We start from the raw sequence: 19452 nt of genomic DNA, 5'->3' as shown, positions 1-19452 counted from the left end.
CATGTCTTCCATTCTGTACTTTTTTAAGCCATTGGTCTATGGTCCATAGTTATTTTTGGGATTGCCTATTGAGAAGAAATACTGCACGTAAACAATTTAAATTGTTCATAGCTGCAGTTTTCTTTTGCAACATATTAAACTGAAGGGATTGTCCAATCTTATTGAGATGGTGGGTACCTAATTTTTTAAAATGCAATGAAGAATTTTGGTAGCTGCCCACCAGGGGAAGTTCACTTCCTTCTAGCCATCTGTGACTGCTCCAGTTACAGACACGTGTAATTCCACATTCAGTGGTGGGACATTTTATTGTTGCTGTGTAATTTATCATAATTCCATGTGGAATAACCGTCATTGTAGCTAAAGTTCTAAACCCTTCTCATGTTTTAAGAAAACCAACCAACCTAACAAAAGAAACCCCTTTGCACGTGCATTCAGAATTCCATGTTGTAAGCACAGCCTCCTTCAGTATGCATGTCACATCTTAGGAAGTCTGCCTCAGCATCCATGAGGGAAGTTTCCTCTGTGTCTCCTTCTTTATCTAAATCTCAAATAACTTGCAAGAAAAGAAGCTTTCAAAGACTTTTTAGTTTTTTATATGTTTCTGCTTTAATGCTTCTCTCCATCTATACTCTTGTAGTGATTCCTACAAGAAATTCCTAAGATTGTTCTTGCTTAAGGTTACAATTTGTGCAAGATATGCAATTGTGTCATATTGTGGTGGATTCGAATGGGATTTTCTTTAGTGATAAAATAACAGAGGAGCACAAATGCTACTGAATGTCACTGGGATTTAGACATACGCAAAAACCACTGATTTCAGTTTACATGGGTTTGAAAACATCAGATGAGTTGGCAAATTCTTGTGATATATAATTAGTTTCTTTCTTCTATCCAGTGTGGTCAATATTTATATATATAAAATGTACATATTTCTGCATATGTATCTGGATATACAAATACCCCAAAAATTCAAGTGAAAGTCATTCAAAAATTGGGGGTTTTTATAATCCTTTTCATACATTATTTGGAAAATAAATTGCTTTCTGTAATTAAGGGACATGTAAAACAGGAATGAATACAGATAGTCTTCTAGTTATACTTTACGTCCTCTTCCCCTGCTCACAAGTTCAGGCAGTCAGCAATCTAAAACTGCATATCAGTTCTTGAAAAATGTGTGTTTGCAGGTCACCTTTATTTTTTCATTCCTCATGCCTCAAATCTCCACTGAAATTTCAGCATTATTCTGAATGATAAAGCACATTTCTCTTGTGCTCTCAAGCAATGAGTGCCAAAGGCAACAGAATGAAATTTGTATGCAACACTGTCTACCCTCCACGTGCGTGTCCATTTATCTCAATAACTGACTGTCATCTTTGTGCCTGTACATCCTGCAATGACAATCAGAGCCCAACACTGCTCGAGATGTCAAATTTCCAGGGATAGATTTCTAGCTGCAGGCAACTGGAGCTAAATACCTCATATTGAGAACACTCTCCTCCTTGTCACTGACCACATTAGAGCCTTTCATGCAGCTTCATATGTGGCTTTTATTTATTGTCTACTTCCACCCATGGCTTGAACTGCAGTGGTTTTCAAAAGTGATAGGGCTTGTAAGCATATGTGCACTTCAGAATGTATTTTCTGTAATTAAGGAACTTTCTTTGTATATCAAAGTAAACATGGTACATATGCAGCTGCCTAGACAAATTTTGCTGCATTTTGGTGAACTTTGCAACTTCAATAGAATGGGGGAATAAATCCTTTTAAAGAAAGAGCAGGTATTTTCATATGCATTTAATGTACATTTTTATATAACGTAATAAGATTTGGAATCACAAAGGTAAGTGTGTTTTCTGATTTGGCGGTTATTGGAATTCTGTTATCTCCCAAAAGCTGAATTCAAAATCAAGAGCAGAATGTTATTCACTTCTCAGTAAGAATATAATTGCTTCCGCTCATCTGCTTATCAGCATTTAAGCTTACTTTATTTAAGGTGAAGAACTAAAGAATAAAGAATTTCCTTCACTTCCTTAAGAAATGAAAACCAAAACAAACACAAAATTCATGAATAATAATGAGGACAACCAGCAGCAGGACAGCGTGCACATATTTCTTGTCAAGAAAAAGTAATTGCAGCACTTGATGCGAAAATGAGATTTATGTCTCGTGCTAATTTTTACTCTCCACCTGATTGTATCAGTACATGGGAAGGAATTGTAGTCCTTCTGGCTAACAAGCGTTAAACAGGCTGGTAAGCTGCCAGCATTACATTACACAGAAAGAAGAAAAAACTAACAAGTCTCCAAATCTCAGAGATTTTAAAATACTGATGTAAAACTATGTGATACGGAAAACCAGAGATGGCTTGTTCTGTTTTATTATCTATAACAAAATATTTTCTAAGCTATTGTTATTAAATCAATAATTCATATTGAAGTATTTTTGTTATCCTTGATTTGTCCTAGATCAGAGGAGGAAAGCTCATGATCACGTACACGAGAAAGAACGATGCTGGCAAATACGTTTGCGTTGGAACAAATATGGTTGGAGAACGTGAAAGTGAAGTTGCAGAGCTCACTGTTTTAGGTAAGAATTCCTTTTAGACTCCATTGATGAAAACGTCCATCTTTTGCTTTTTGTAGTAAGCCTTTCTCTAAAGATTATTCTGATCCATTTCCTTTTCAGTGCTGAAAATGTTATTCTCATGGTTGTGATCTAGTAAATAGAAGGAAGGTAATGGCTCTGCAGCAAACCTTGGACAGTTTTTTCCTATTATAAAATGCTTTTGTATTTAATGCTCAAACTGAAAGTAATTCCAGTGCCCATGACTGGATCAGTATTGTGAAATAACAGCAAAACAAAAATTAACAAGTTTAGGAAGCAGAGGCTTAATTTTTCTTTCTTACTAGAGAGAATCAGAATTACTCTAAATTTCTGTTTGGAATAATTATGCTTTCATTTATAGGAAAGTGTGCTGAGTATTGTAAAACTACAACAGATCTGCTTGTTCAAGTGATCCTATTGATAGTCCCTCTGAGCATCAAAAAATATGTTTTCATTTAAGACAGCTGATCTTAGCTGAAAATTGCACGTTTTGTTGCAACATCAGGAGAGAAGATGTGAGTCCACCTGCAGTCCCAGTATTCCTTCAGCATAGGAGAATTTAGGTGCTTTTCCTTCAAAATATGTCCCATTTTACTTTAAATTAGAGGAGGTTTGAGATAGCTTGATTGTTTCTGAAAAAAAAAAAATAGCTGTTGCATCTTTACAGGATGAGATCATCCAAGCCCTGGTTCACAGCACACTGGTTTCCATCACAATGCTGCTGCAGTAATAGTAGTTTGTTGGTGTTTTTATTTTTATTAAATTAATGTTTAAGAGCTGTCTTGTCTGTCTTTGGCACTTTTATCTGTCTTCCCTACATTGTTGAGCTAGGACTCAGACAACTTGAAGACCTGTTCAGAGTTTCATGTGAAGCAAGAGTTTCCTAAATAAAACAAGGTTTTATGCCATCTTAAAATTGTTCAAACTGAATATGTGGGAAGAAAGTGGTATGTAACCCTTTAGAAGCTGAGGAACTTGTGCTGGTTTATTTTGGTTTTGTATAAACACTTCTGAAGCACTAGGGGAGGAAGTCTATTGTCAAATAGACTTTCAGAACTTTCAAGCAAAATCTAAACTTGAAAGTTTGTAATTACATGAGTAAAGTCCTGGCACCAGGCTCCTATTTAACTGTACCATGTAATAGTTCATCACTAGTCTGCTGCCAACCAGGGAGTCATGGGCTGAACTGTTTGATAACTTAGGCTGAAAAATTACTTCTTTGGCTAAAAACCTGTAAGAGGGGTGCATTGCAGGCAGAGCTCTGTCTGGCTTTTCCTTCATCTCTTGTTCCTTTCAGACATATTTCAGATTTTCAGCCTGGGGAAACTAGTGAGGTTTTGCTTTCAAATGGGTCAGGAAAGCTTTGAATGTCTTACCAGCCAGTGTCTAGAAATCTTTAAAACACCTTATTCTTTCAACTCAGACTTGGATATGTGTGAAAAAGCACGAGTAATATGCTGACTTTATATATTATATTTTTTCTACATTAATCTTCTGTTTATGAGGTTTGGTTATTTAGAAGTTGAACTTTTCCTTCTAGGTCTCTGCTTTAGATCAGAGGGAGGATTGCATGCCAGAAACTGTAATATTAGAAAGTTTCAAAGTGATCCTTGCTAAGCTCTCCTTGTATGTACCAAATAATCATGTGACAAAGACAGATTCTTAAATCAGTGCTGATTTCCCTTATCCGTTTCTGCATTTGAATAAGAGTGTTATAAATGGGCAGACAAAAACTCATGGAAATCCATTACTCTTCCTTTAGGAAACTGATCTGGAGAACAATGTGCCTCTTGTGGGCAGCAGTTTTGGTCTTTCCAGATCAGTACTTCTTCTCTTGCACAGTTAAGTTAAATATTCTTCCCCAAACTATTCCTACTTTGAGATTTAATCTGGATGTTCTTTTCTTACATTCAGGTTTGGTTTTTTCGTCACCTACAAGAAAAGGGCCAGGGAAGCGGGTTGTCTATATTTGTATCTTTTTAATTCACAGCTAGATCTATGTCTGTAGATCTCTGTTTTATTTCTCACTTTTTGTATATGAACTCAGGCTAGAAGTGACAGCTTAAAGATCAACTTGCTATTTCATTTAACATTATTTCCTACCATTGCCAGAAAAGTTAAGTTTTCTACAACACAAGTGTCCAGCTGGTCTGGACATCCTCGAGAATAAAGGAAGGGGTTTTTTTGTTAAGGTTTTGTTCAGTTCACATTTCCTTTTCGAACCATGAAGTTTTTGTAATATTGAATCTCTATGGCTGCAAAGCCAGAGTAATATTTAGAACTGCTTTTCTCAAACATAAATGTGAGACATGAAAAGCATGGGATTGTCTCTTTATCCTTCTGTCTGGTCGTTTTGTACTCCTGTGAGAAATTTGTGGTGTATTTTTGGCTATTCACACTTCCTGATGGTGCCAATGGCCTCAGACTGTTGCAGTTCCAGGGGGATGATATTTATATCTTTAGTACATACAAGTCAAAACATGCAACTGCCTTCTCAACTCCCTCAGAGCTTTCACAGGTTTATAGACAAAAAGTTCATCTGCCTTAGGCAAGGGAACCTGCCAAACACTCTCCTGTTAAACCTTCCCAGTTTTTTTATGGATGTTCTGTTGTCATCTGGTGCTGCTCTTCTAGATGGGTCATTCCTGGAATATTCCAGAAATTGTTTAAAACCACTTTTATCCTTGGAAGTGTGCAAACCTCACTGCAGTGTGGCCTGGCGTGGAATTATGAAAGTATGAATAGCCCAGCGACCTGCAGCTTTGAATCCTGTTACAGGTAGAAAAGTGTATCCATACCTTTCCTGAAATTTGCAGGGTTTACCAAAACAACACTGCCTGTACTGAGGTCAACTTTTTGTTCCAGAAGGTCTGAGCATAAGCGTGCAGCAATTAATCTGACTCTGGTGAGCCAGGACTTGGGCAATTTAAGTCAGGGATAGCAGCAGTTTTGATGAACAAAAACTGCAGAGAGGACATTTTGGGTTTTTTTTGCCTTGTTTTACTTCATGTGTGCTGGGGAAAGAAAAAGTTCCCTTTCAAATGCAGCATTGGAAATTATTGCATGGAATACTTGCTGCTGCTGCTGACACCTGCAAGCAACCTCACAGGGATCTTGTGCAATCTGGACACAGAACTGCTGGATTAACCCTTGTTGTCCTTTCCCTTCCCTTTAGAGAGACCATCTTTTGTGAAGAGACCAAGCAATTTGGCAGTGACTGTGGATGACAGTGCGGAGTTTAAGTGTGAGGCAAGAGGTGACCCAGTCCCTACAGTGAGATGGAGGAAAGATGACGGAGAGCTGCCAAAAGCAAGGTGCAGTACTTGCAGTTACCCTTTCTATAACATCTAGTTTGGTGTATGATGGGGCCATTCAGTGATTGACAGCTAGCATTTCTTTGTCTTGAATACCAAAGGTCTGGCTTGATCCATTAAACATTTCTAATTAGCGCTGAGCTCTAGTTGAATTTACAATTTATGTTGAAACTTAAGAACAGCCTGTTTTCAAGTTTTTGTTGTGACAGCACGTGACAAATATAGGATAAAACAACCAAGTGCAGCCAGTAGTATCAGATACAGATTATTTCTTCGCTTGAAGAGTCTTTTGTGATTACTAAAAGTTTTGGAGAATGTATAACAAATAATAAAAGAGATCACAACATCAAAAAGTATATATTGGAATTGCAATTGATGTAAAATGTAGTCTGGCAATGTAAAAAGCTGCCTTGATTATACGTGTTTTTGTTGCTAGGTTTCCAATGAACTTCTTTTTTGTTATTGCTGTAATTCAAGCCAAAAAGTAAAACACACTATTGAAAATAAACACATTCTGTGATGGATCGATATAGAAATAGATTAAATACTTATTTACTTACTTTGAAATCCTAATGATCAGTTTAAAAAACTTTCAAGGAGTGGACTGAAAGAAGAAACGCTTTACAGGGTTGGATTTGTAAGTTGGCCACTTATTTTTTAAATACAGCTTCTTGGTAATGTAGTCTATAGCTTTAATAAAAACTATCATTTTTAGGGGAAAAATCTACTTACCATAAATAGAAACACATTGACTGCATTATACATAAAAGAGAGAAAGGTGATGAAAGGAAAGAAATTGGTAAAAGGCCACATTGTCCTTTAGGAAAAAAAAAGAAAAAAAAAGAATGAACTGTGATTTATCTTGACTTTCAAGCAATTGTGATCTTTTTTGGGAACAATATTTTCTTTTCAACCATATTAAAAAATCTGTCATTCGGATGGAGAATAATAAATATTGTTATAATTACTTGTTAAAATAATGCTAACAATTAAAATGGTCTGCGTTAGAGCTTTGCGATTGTGTGCAAATAATATCAGAATAAGGTTTCCTAATACTTGGATATATTTTGGTTTTAAATCTTCCTTTTGCATTATCATTTATAAGTATCTATATTTTTTTTCCCCTTATGGGAAATACAAAAATAAGAATATTTTTAGACCAAACCCCCCATGTTTTTACACTTTACAGAAACTGTACAAAGTTCTGTTATTCTTACTCATTGTTAACTATTATGTATATTTAAAGATACGAAATCCGTGATGATCATACCTTGAAAATCAGGAAAGTTATGGCAGGAGACATGGGATCATACACTTGTGTTGCAGAAAATATGGTTGGAAAAGCTGAGGCATCAGCAACTTTAACAGTTCAAGGTAAGAATGTTTCTTTGCAAAGAATAAAGTTGAATAAAGTTGTACTAGAATAAGTTGATTTTTCTTTGTATGACAACTCTAGAGATAAAAAAATATGAAAATGCAAATTTGTCTTGAGTTGTATTCTGACAAAATGGAAACACTTCACATGTAAGATTTTTTAAGTAGTCTTTACAATGCTGAGATGGGGAAACTGAGTATGTTTTGAATTTCAGTTCTTCAAGTTCAGAATCAAGTCACTTACAATCATTGTATCTGAAACACAGAAGAAGGTCAATGTTACTGAGCTGCACTGTTTTAATTCAAAAAGAAAGAGTTGCAAGTTCAAGTATCTGCCAAGTTTTTTCAATTAAATATAGTAGAGAAGCAGTGAATGATAAATCTGTTTGTGTATCTTTTAATACACTAACCCAGACCACTGGAATTCCTGTTGCTTTTTCATTATAAAAGCGTATCGTAGCACTACTGTTTCTTTGTAAGATAAAAATTCAGTGGAACTCAGTGAACTAATATGTATAAAAATCCTTCACTGCCTTTATATACACAATCCAGATGTTCACTATTCAGATAATCCCTCTCTTCCTTTCCTGGCTAGCAGACAGGCAATGATGTCACCCTGATGCTTTTTTCTGGGCACTGATGGTCCTTCTGTCCTTTTCTCTGTTCAGTGGGAATTAGTCATTATGGAGTTCTGGGGAAGTATAGGCTTAAAAGCATTTTATTTGGTAACAGGCCTCTATTTTGACACATTTACTGTAACAGGAAAGGTCTTGCCCTGAACCTGCTCTCCTTTTTACCACCAGAAACATTTGGTGTCCCTCTGTTAGGAAAGTATTGAATTCTTTCATTGAAACTCTCATAAAACCAAGAATTTCGAGATGTTCTGTTTTGTTCATCACCATGATGTTTATACATCAAAACTCATACCTTATGTTTGTAAAATAACCAGCTCTCATGCTCAGTGTTGGAGAATAAAGGATAAACTTGTGAGCAGCAAGCACATTTTATTCAAAGGAAAAAGACTGAATTATTTCCTAAATAGTGATTTTTTCTGAAGATCACATCTTAAATCAACTGTTAATCCCGTAAAATGTTACTATTAAGAAAATTTGCTTTTATGACTGGTTCAGCAGTTACATTTCTGGAAATAAACTCATAGTAGCCCTAATCTTTCATAGTCCTATTCAAAATAATAAGCAAAAACATACGTGAAATCCCATTTAGCTTAACGATGCTAATAGATATAAAATGGCTTAAGTATGTAGATCTTAGAAATTGAATGCGATCTTTTTGATAATAAATGGGTATTTTTAAAGAACAAGATCATAGCCTAAGTCCTGATTCATCAAGATCCTAATTTTTAAGTATTTGTATTACACAGTAGATATTTGCACTGTGGCAGCTTTGCTGTGAGGATACTGTTATGGGATAATTTGTTTCCCAGTGTGAATGGATTACCTCCTGAGCCATTTGTCTGCACTAATGTCTTCATAGGAGGGATTGATGTGAGAAACTGTAATGTGCAGGGTCAATTTGTAGTTGGTAATGAAATAAATTATGATCAAAATCCATTTATTAGTGTATCCAAGAGACCAAGTTTTATGGGAGGGAAAAAATACTCCTCTAGCAAATGGATTTTCCATTCAGATTTTTTTCACATTTTTCTGCCTTTTTCTGCCTTCTCCTTTTACCCTCCTCTCCTCTTCTCTTGTTAAAACATTGGGTTTTTTTCCTAAAGGGTCAGCTATTTGACTATGCTGTATCTAGAAAAGTAGACTGGTCTTGTTTCAGTGCTAAAATAAGATTGCTCTAACTGTTTGTGGACACACAGCTCTTTGAATTTTTTGGTTGGTTCATTGCTTTTTATGATTTTATGGGGTTTTTTTTCTGGGCGATTCAAAGAATGCAACTGGCAACTCTTTTCTGCATGTTTGGTTATCGTCACATGATCTGTTGACTGTAGAGTTCAGTAAATGTGTGTTCTGCAGTGCCAAACTGAGTTATTTTTGTTGCCTATTTGTAAACAGAGGGCTGCACTGCCAATCACAGCTTCAGACATTACAGCTGCCACTGTGCTGTAAAAATGTTAAATTCAGCAAAGGGCAAGGAGGGGGCTTGGCGTGGGTTTGAATGGGTTTGGGTTATTTGTGGAGCTTTGGTTTGGGCTTTTTCCTCTTCAGTATCTCAGCAACAGGCTGTGGTGTTTCAGTGCCAGACTCTGTGCCAGGGGGGGAATATGAGAGCTGTCAGTGGTGACCTAAGACGCGTGTCCATGTCAGGAAAGGGACAGTCCCCGTCTGCCAAGTGTCTGCACAGTGGGGCTGCGGCAGGGAGTGAAACGTGGCAGGGCTGCAAGAAGTGCTCTTCAGGGCCTCGGGGCTGGCAGCACTAAGAAAAGGATTTATCTTTTTCTCTACTCATCATTTCCACTCACACCGTGGCTGACCCCAGCGTGCTGTCTCCTGTGGAGGGTTATCTGGGGCTCTAAAAGGTGGAGCGTGCAGTGCCAGGGCAATTGAGATACGCAGCTGTCGGGGAGGTGTGGATGGGAGGTGGTGAACAGCTATCCTGGGTCTCACAGGGAGCTGCCCTGGATCCCACAGGACCCTTTTCTCCTGCTCAGTTCTGCCTGTGCCTGATGCGTGCCCTGCAGGTCTCCCTGTTTTGGGAATGCTCTCGGGAATGTTGCACAGCCACATCACTGCCTCTGAGCTGGGAGCCAGCCCAGGCCTTGTCCCTGGACTAGGAACTGTCAGCTCAGATAGTTCAGCTCTCCCTCTGCGTAATAAACTCTTAACTGTAGAAAATACAAGAGAGGGTAGGGGATGTCATTTCCATTTTTATGTCCTTCCTGCTCATGGCACTGGTGTCACAGATGCTGGTTATTAGAATCCCTCTTTTTCTCTGTATAGACTCCTATCTTTTGAGACCATAAGTGTTTCCTACATGCATACTGTGACTTCAGCCATATTCATAAACCAAATTTGGAGTTCTGTATTGACGTAGTGAAGTTTGAACTCTTCCTTTAGTGTTTTACTCCTGCAGCTTAGAAGCATTTCCATCCCTAAAACTGTCAAGTTATCTTATTGTCTACTTGGAAAATTAAATAGTTAAGGAAATGTAATCCTGATGTTGTTTCCATATACCTAAAATTGGAGAGTTCTACCCTCTGTTTTCATTTTGCAGCAATGTGTACTGCATCTGTAAGGCATCCAGAGACATTGCTAAGTACATGTGGAAGCATTTCATTCAGGAGATGATTAATTATTAAATAAATACCTCAGTCAATACATAATGCTAGGAAGCAGCCCAGAGTACAATAATTATATTTTGCCAGCACATTGTATTTCACCAAGTAGCTGAAAACTTCAGAAAAGGAAAAAATGGCCAAAAAAAAATGGCATCACTGGAGCCAGTGGACTTTTCTCTTGCTCTAGCACTAAGCAAGCTGGATATATTTATTGTATTTATATTATACTGTATTTGATATATATGCAAGATGCATTTCATGTTTTTTGTAGGTTTCTGTTACGTGACTTGCTTAGGTTTATGCCTCAAAGCAGGACTGTAGGAAGTATGTTATATATTTCATTACTATGTATATCATTGAAAACAATGTTCCTAAGACACACAAAATTACCAAAAATGCATACTTTGGAACTTCAGTACTAAAAGAAAATTAGTTTTACCATTAATGCAAATGGAAGTAGGGCATCTTCAAGAATCTGCAAATCCCACGTTTAACCATGAAAATGCTCTCAAGCAAATCTAAGAACCAAAGGTTTTGCATTTGCTCACCTACTTCCATTTGCTTTGCTCCCATTCGTGGTACTAATTTGGCTTTTTTGACATTTAATTTTGTAATAAGTTTATAATTTCTGGTGAAATGAGCTGTGAAACACACAAGTGTAAGTTAGGGCTCCAGTGACAGCCCTGATCTGCAGCTGGCCAGGAACCATCACAGCAGTGGCAGTGTAGCTGAGGCTCAGCAGGAGTCAGGAGCAGCAGCTCAAGTGGCTCAGTTGACTTCAGGAGAGTGACACCAACACTGGCTGTAGGTGACTGTGGTCAGTCAGCAGCAGATTGGTAGTGAACAGAAGAATTTTGAGTTCTTCTTATCCCTCCCTACTCAAGCAGTGGCTCTGGAGGAGTGTGCAATACTTGGTACACGGCCCTGCCTAACCTACAGCTAAACCTGATACAGCAGTGACTGAACTGTAAAATGTAAATTTTGCTATTCAAGGCACTGAGCAGATTCAGTGTTATCTGTTTGGCAGGAAAAAAGAAGAATTCCTATGGAAATTGTACTGGCCAGTTCATATTTTGCAGTGGCAATCTCTGATACCAAGCCTTTTTAGATTATGATGTCTTTAATTCTAAGGTTAACAGAGCTTGTCTGCAAGGTAGATAGAGAGCGGAACTTTTGATAAGTGACTCCTGGCTGTGATTTTGCTGTACCAGTCAACTGACAAGGAATTTTAATCTGAAAAGGTGGCACATGCTTCAGGTCTGGAATTTCCTCCTCCTTCCACCTCCTCTTTGTGCAAGGTTGCTCCAAGGCACACAGTAAATGACATCTCTTTGATAAGGCTTCTGGGAAGGGCTGCAAATACCACCCGGAATATAAAGGAATAGGATTTGCTCTTTCATCTGTCTGATACCATATAAATGTTTCCACTGTGTCAGGCTGCTGGTACACATTATAAATTATCTGTAAATGTAACTGCATTAAGCATTAAAACAACAACATTCAGAATTTTATGGGATTATAGAAATGCTGTTGAGGTGTACAGCAATTATTATGCATTGTAGTGAATCCTTCACAGTCTCAGGGCTGAATTTAACCACTGGAATTTTAAAACTAGGATTGGATTTAGGTCTGAACTTGTCTTCATGTTCTCTTTAAATCAGTATTTCTTCCTTTGAAAGAATTGTTTTGATGCAATATTCTGCCTTCAGTCCCTTGAAAAAGGAAGGAAGACTAATAATTGTCCAATGAACTTCAGAATTTTTTTAATTAGTAAACTTTTAGCAGGATGAATGAAGGAGACCATCTCCTGTGATTCCAATAGCTTAAAGAGCCCATTTCCCCCTTAATGACTGCAGTAAACTCTGATAGCACGTCAGATTTCTATCAAGGATCTGAGGAGTTTGACTGCCACCAATTTCTGTTGAAAGAATAGAAATCTTAAAAGTTAATCAGCAGGAAATGAGAAAAATGTCTGAAGAGGAGATTAGAGCCCTGAAGGTTCTTGTCTTACTGATGCAACTGATGAACACTAATGTTCCTGAAGCATTTCTAAAATATGGATAAAAGAAGGAATCTGTAAGTATTTTAATAAATAGCTGCTTCCATGGTTTTTAAGTGCTAAATAGATGTTGGCTTGGCTCGGTCTGGTTTGGTTTGGTTTTTTACATAGAATCTCACAACAGTGACAACAATTTTTTACATGAGAATAACACATAAAAACTTTTGAGATTCCTTCATCCAGTTTGGTACTTTGAAACAAGGATTTGAGACAGATGTTTTTAAGCATGTAGAACAGGCATCCAAATAGTTTGGAGAAATATTATTACAGAAATAAGTTGAAGCTAGAGGCTTTTTACTGCTGATAGGGGTTTATTTAATGTATAATTCTCAAAAATTGTGGATTTTAATCACTGGGTGCAGAGGATTGAAGCAAGTAAGTTCGTGTAGCATACTTCAGCATTCAATTAAAAAAAAAAAAGTAGCAAAGAAAATCTAAAGGCTGTTTTCTAGTGCCTGAAATTTCCTAAATCCCATGGCTGTGGAAAAAGCAATTATTTTTGTATCAGGTTTCATTGCTGCAGACTTACTGTGACTGCTGTTCTAAAGATAACATTTTGATAATTCTTTCTTTGGAGTAGACAAAGTAGAATTTTACTACAAGGTGTATAATTTGAAGATTTTTGGGTTTATGAATAAAATCAGAGTGCAAGGAAAAGTAATTTTAATTGGTTGTTCAGCAAACAGTACTTCTGCTATACGTTCATTCTGAAATAAACATCAGCTTTATTGAATTATGCTAAACATCTGTAAGAAGGTAATACACACGTTATTTTTGCCTAGTTTATAGCCCGTGTGTAGTACAGTGATGCAGTACAGTCCCTTACTTTTGTTAGTTTATTTGTATCAGTAATTTCTGAATTGGTCTCAAGGAATTTAAAAATGCTGCATAACAGTGCATTCAACCATTACGTTGATAAGCTGTTTTGAGTACCATTTGTTACTATCAGTTGTGTTTTGTTCGAACACTAAAATGCTGTGTTGCTAGGTGCTGAATAACACTCAAGAATAGTAATAAATAATTTTTCTGTCTTTATATGTGGACTTGATTGCCTTGTAGGCTCAGTATCAGAATCTTCCAGTGTAAGAAAAACAATTCCTTGTTCAGGCTGAACTGTTATCTATAAATCATCATTTTCTGCAGGAGATATTTGTATGCTTCTCTTGTCCTATGACCACACTCTAATTCCCAAAGTTTGGCATGACTTTTTTTTTTACCCTTCTATGTATGAAATAGGATGACAGGACAGAGAAACAAAAACAAAGCCCTCGTCTGGATGGATGAGGTTGCTTGTTTTGTTCTCATAAATGCTCCCTGTTCTCTAAACACAGGACTGGCAGGGATTCTGTTCTCTTTTTGTCTCTCTCTGGCCTGTGAGAGCCCACTGAGGACTTGCACCTCCTCATATGAGACAGCTGCTCTCTCTTTTGACACAGTTGAGGTCACACTCTGGGTCTCAGTACAGAGCAGGGCATCACCTGAGAGTTCTAGTTTTGTCCAGTCGTCCACCAGCAAGGTCTGATGGCCCTTTCAGACTACCAGCAACTTTTGATAGCATTGTCATCTTTTGACAGAGAACTGTGTGAAAACCAGGCTAAGTGTCCCTGAATTTTTTTAGTTTTATTTTATTTTTGCAGATCATCCTTATTTCCTAAAGCATCTTGTTCCTATTTCTGCCTCCACGACAGTAAAAATTCTTGGTATGTGGTGGATAGTCTGGCTTGCGTAGAATTCTTACATGTTGTATTTTTTGCTGCATATAATTAAATTTTGTTAATATGTCACAGTTATGTCCTGTTAACATTATTGAAACATAAGTTGGGGTGTTAGTGTGCACTTGGTTGTCTCTGTGTGGGGGGTATGGCATCTCCATGAGACGAAATCCAGGTTTCTTTCGAAATAATACATTTCACTTGAGAGTATTCCTCACTGAGTACTGTATGCCCAAACCAACATTTTTTAATGATCACAAGTTAGTGCACTGCAGAGATTTATTGTCCTTCCATTTTTAGTGTGTGTTGGTATCCGTTGATCATGGGCCTTGGCCACTTTTCACAAATAGCTTTAACTTGTTATAAGAAGGTTGCTATGGATTTCAAGTTCTCCTTTCCAAGAAGTACTCTGTGCTATCATAAACAGCTGGGGGAAAAAATCCCACTCAGTTTCCTTTTCAGTTCTACTATCTTCAACTGTAAGTCAAAAAATGCAGTAGGAAGCTCCTAAGAATCCTTCAGATAGTATCTATCTATCATAATCTTTTTGTACTTCTGCACAGTTTATTTAAAATTCATCCTTTTTCACTCTTTTAAAAGGCTTCAGTGTAAATATTTGTAGCCACGACTACTTAGATTGCAGCAGTGCCTAAAATTACCTCAGTTCATTTAAAACACGGGGGAAGACAACTTCTCTTCTCTGAAAAGAGAAGCCTGGGAAACAGGACTTGACAGTGTACCACATCACTCTAGTTTTTAAATAGATGGAATTAGACTCTTCATAAGAGTGCTCTCTAAATTATGTTTGGTTTATAATGTGGTTTAGGAGGATCCAGAGCAAGGAAATGGGAAGGTAGACTCGGAGAGAAACTTCTGGAAAATCTTAAATCCCCCTCTCTCCCTCTCTGTCTTCTACCCTCCTTATTTGAGATTTCTCTCAAAGGAAAAGAAGGCAGTGACCTCAAGGCAGTGTCTACAGGATATATACACATTTTGCCATTCAAAGGCACTGTGCACATTCAGTGTTACCTGTTTGACAGGGAAAAAAAAAAAGAAATCCAATGGAAATTGTACTGGTCAGTTTATATTTTACAGTGGTACTCTGATACCTTAAACTATGTAGTACCTATATTAACCTCAGAAGTGCTACCTTTAAAGCTGCCTTGTAAAGCTTTTTTCTACTTTTTTGGTTTTGTATTGTAGAAATCTTCATTGAATCCTGCAGGAGGACAGATTATGATCTATCTCAATTTTTTCCTAGTATCAGTTACAAAGCAAAAAGTCTCATATGAGTATATTTCACACACTGTTGTCTACCCACCAGTTTTTGCAGTGGGTTCCTCACCTATGTAGACAGACATGGACAGTTGGGTAGCCCTTTTAATCTTGATTTTTTTTAAAGGGAAAATTCATTACCTTCATTACCTTCTTAAAATCAGACTTCAAGATTATATAGTTGCATGACTGATACACAGCTGAAACAGAGCCAGATTTTACTGTCCAGCCTCTTGAATCAGAGTTGAGGAAGGAAGCACCTCTAAACTTAAACTAAATCTCAGAATGGCCAGAAATCCATAAGGAGTTAATATCATTTGATTGAAATGAGAATAGCACCCAAGCAGGAGGTTTGGTTAATGCAAAGATCTTGTGGTGTTTATCAGCAGAGGGTGGAGTTTAAACCACCAAAGAGAGAAAGAAGTTTTGAGATGTTTTAATGCCAATAGGGGAAACTACAAGCTCTCAAAACAAATTGCTTGTTGCTCCCACTGCAAAGCTGGGAGAAGCCACATTCCTTCTTGCTGTAGGATGGAGAAACATTGATTTTGAATCCTTGGTGCTTGAAGCTCGTGTCTAGAATTGTTTCTGGAGTTGGTGATGTTGAACTGCCAGCCTTTGTTATGACACCCGTTTTTAGAGGTGTTCCGAAGCCTTACCCTGGCCTGTCTCTCTCCCTGGAATGTGCAACAGCTCCAGAAGCACTTACATTTCCAAGGCTGTGTGTGTCCTGTCAGCACCAAGGAGAGACAAGTGCCTTTTTTCCTGCTCAGATCACTTCCCCTGGAGCACGTCAGCTCTCCTGAGTGCACAAAGGCGCCAGCCTTTTTCCTTTCTTTGGGTTTCATGTCCAAGGCACAGGCTAAATCCAGCCTGCCAGGCACATGCCATGTGCTGGGAATGAGAGCATATATCCTGCCCTTCACGGTCAGAGGTAGTGTCAGGATGATGTGACACCAAGTTTCCAGACTGCAGCTGTCTTGAGGCTTCTGGAGGAAGTGCACAGTGACAAGTGCAGCTGGCAGCCCCTCAGTATCCTGAGAGTGGCACTTTTTGTGCAGGGCACAAACTCCAGCCAGCCTGTTTCTCTGTTACTGCCTGGCACGTGTCATGGTTAAACCACAGCTGACAAATAAGTACCACACAGCCCCTGAATGCCTCTCCACCAAGTGGGATGGGGAAAAAAAATCTGGAAAAAAAAATCAAACAAACAACAAAACCCAGAAATCTGTGGATTGAGACAACAAGACTTTAATAATTAATTGAAACAGAGTAAAATATGCTAATAATACTAATGGCAACAAAACCACTAATTGTAATGAAGAGAGAGAAAAATATCCAAGAGGAACAGGTGATGCACAGTACAATTGCTCACCTGCTGAAGACAGCCAACTTCCTTCTGAAGAGTGATCAGCAGCTCCCAACCAGTTACCATCAGTTTAAATACTGGACAATATGTTCCATAGCATACAACATCCTTTTGGCCAGTTCAAGTCAGCTGTCACAGCCATGCTCTCCCTCCCAGCTTCTTGTATCCCTCCTCACTTGGCAGAGCATGACAAGTCTTTGACTTGGGATAAGCAATGCTCAGCAACAACCAAAACATCAGTCTGTTATCAACATTATTCTCATGCTGAATCCAAAACTCAGCACTACACCAACTGCTAAGAAGAAAAATTAACTTTACCCCAGCTGAAACCAGGGCAACTTGACTGGTTTTCAGTGTTCAGGCAGAAGAGGGAATGTGAATAAATTATAAACAAAAATAAATAAATTCAATTTTTATAAAACTATAAAACACTTTGAAAGTATGTTGAGGAAAGCAGCACCTAATTTATACTGAAATTTTCTCCATGTTCACTTTTCTGTCTGTGAAACTGAAGCATTTTTGTGGGTTTCACTAATTCTAAAGGTGGTCTTAATATCAGAACTATTTTTCCATCTAGTAAGTCACTTGTTTCTATCTTAGTTTCATTCTTCACATTACAATTATAGAAAATAATTAATCTCTTATTTTTTGTTTCCAATCAAATTTTATCTTCTCAGGTTTGGTAAATTTGAAGTTACTGTAGTCCCTTGTTCCTTTAAACATAAGAAGTGCTTATCTGACAAATCAGCAGCAATCTAAAACAGAATTTTTCCACTCATCATAAATACAATAAGCCATGATCGCTCCCTTGCTGGGGGTTTGCAGTTACAAGTCATCACTTTTGATTTGAGCCATCAAAAATCTCACGTAAACATTTTACCTCAGCCCTGTGGCTGTGGCGTGCTTGGCGCCAGACTGCGAGACCTTTCCTCCGACATTTGTGCTGCACTGTGTCAAACTTGGTGCTCTGGGACCACGCACTGTGAAAGCATTCACGGTGAGTAAGGGTGGCCCAGGCTGGTCCCACATCAATGTGAACTTCAGCAGAAAATCCAGGAAAAATTGTGAATTGTGTGTATATGTAGTTATACCTCAAGAAGTGACAGCTGAAAATAGAGAGCCCAGGGAGGATGAAAAGTGATATACCCCAGTTCTTTTGTACTGTACCTGGTGTTATTTTCCTGTTTTTTTCACAGGCTGAAGCCAGGAGGCAGCTGAATGGCAGCATTTATATTTTTTTCAGGACAAGAGATTCAGGCTTTTGTTTATGTCTCTGTAGAAAGTGATACTTCCCACAAATGACTGCAGAGAGATGTGTATATCAAGGATATTGAGTGTTTCAGATTGCTTTGATAAGAACAAATAGCCTACAAATCGCCAGATAGGAAATGGAACATGGCATATTGTCTTAAACTATCTCTGTTAAGAATAGTTTTTGCAAAACACCAACATAAATATCTGGTAGTCATGTTGCAGGGAGGTATTCAGTGGTCAGGATTAGAAATTAGACACATTTTTGAATAGAAGATGTTGGCAGCTTTTTACAGAGTTTTTGTTTGGAATGATTCAGGATTTCTTGTTAGTTTGTTTTTTAAGGTGTGAAAAGTCAGAGTTTGACCAGTTTGTTAAACATAATCAGACTCTTACATTTCCTCTACATGTGACTGTAGTGCCCAAATTTTCTATACCCACACATTTCAGATAGAGGTCATGAACTGCAGGTTTCTCACCCATTTATTTCACATGAAGATGACAAACAGCTGAATTTCAGCTCCCTGACAGATAACACAGCAATCTCTGTGCTATCTCTGTTGTTAGCTCTGCACTTTCTCCCCTCTCACTGTCTAGTCTGGACCTGGCCAATCCCAGTGGAAATTCCAGTTTCTCACTCTACTGTCTACTCCAGCACATCTGCTCATACTCCTGTCCCATCTCCTACCACTTCATTTCTACAGGCACATGTCATCTCTGAAATATTACATTTGAACTGGGATTAATGTATCACAAAATTACTTGAAAGGAATCCGAATTTCATTGTGACTGCCATTTTCTATATATATTCTATATATTCTGTTATTTAAACAGAAGCTAAAGTTTGGATATGAGCTTGATTGTTTTGTGTAATTATTGGCCTGAAAATTGGGATTGTTTAATTTCTCTGGTCTAGAGTTATACTTTCTTCCTTCTTTTATAATAACCTCTATTAGTGTCCAGCAGTCCTTGAAGGCATGAAGATTTTTTTAAAATAATCAGAAATGAAACACTGAGCTTCAATCAAAAGTGTTCAACTCATGGCAGTTAAATAACAGGATATCTTCCAAGCACCTGGAAGATATTTGTAAATAGTATAGTGAAAACCATAATTAATGAGTATTAAACATGCTGAACGGAATACTCTTTAATTGTTAAGTACCACCTTGGATCTCAAGATCTCAAAAGCATCTTATTAGTATACATATATTAAAATGTCTATAATTTTACTCCTTTTGAGATAG

At 37.7% G+C, this 19452-nt stretch overlaps 1 protein-coding gene across 1 annotated transcript in view; it reads left to right on the top strand.

Moving 5' to 3' along the window:
* The window catches only part of ROBO1 (roundabout guidance receptor 1), a 295424-nt gene that overhangs the window by 207246 nt on the left and 68726 nt on the right, over positions 1 to 19452 (top strand). The window contains exons 4-6 of the mRNA XM_041414791.1: positions 2466 to 2586; positions 5780 to 5918; positions 7165 to 7292. Of these exons, the coding sequence (XP_041270725.1) occupies positions 2466 to 2586; positions 5780 to 5918; positions 7165 to 7292 (388 nt within the window). The remainder of the gene's footprint in view (positions 1 to 2465; positions 2587 to 5779; positions 5919 to 7164; positions 7293 to 19452) is intronic.

Source organism: Onychostruthus taczanowskii, unplaced genomic scaffold (genome assembly GCF_017590055.1).
Source record: "Onychostruthus taczanowskii isolate IOZ18803 unplaced genomic scaffold, ASM1759005v1 scaffold47, whole genome shotgun sequence".
Lineage (NCBI taxonomy): Eukaryota > Metazoa > Chordata > Aves > Passeriformes > Passeridae > Onychostruthus > Onychostruthus taczanowskii.
This window is presented reverse-complemented; position numbering and strand designations above follow the sequence as displayed.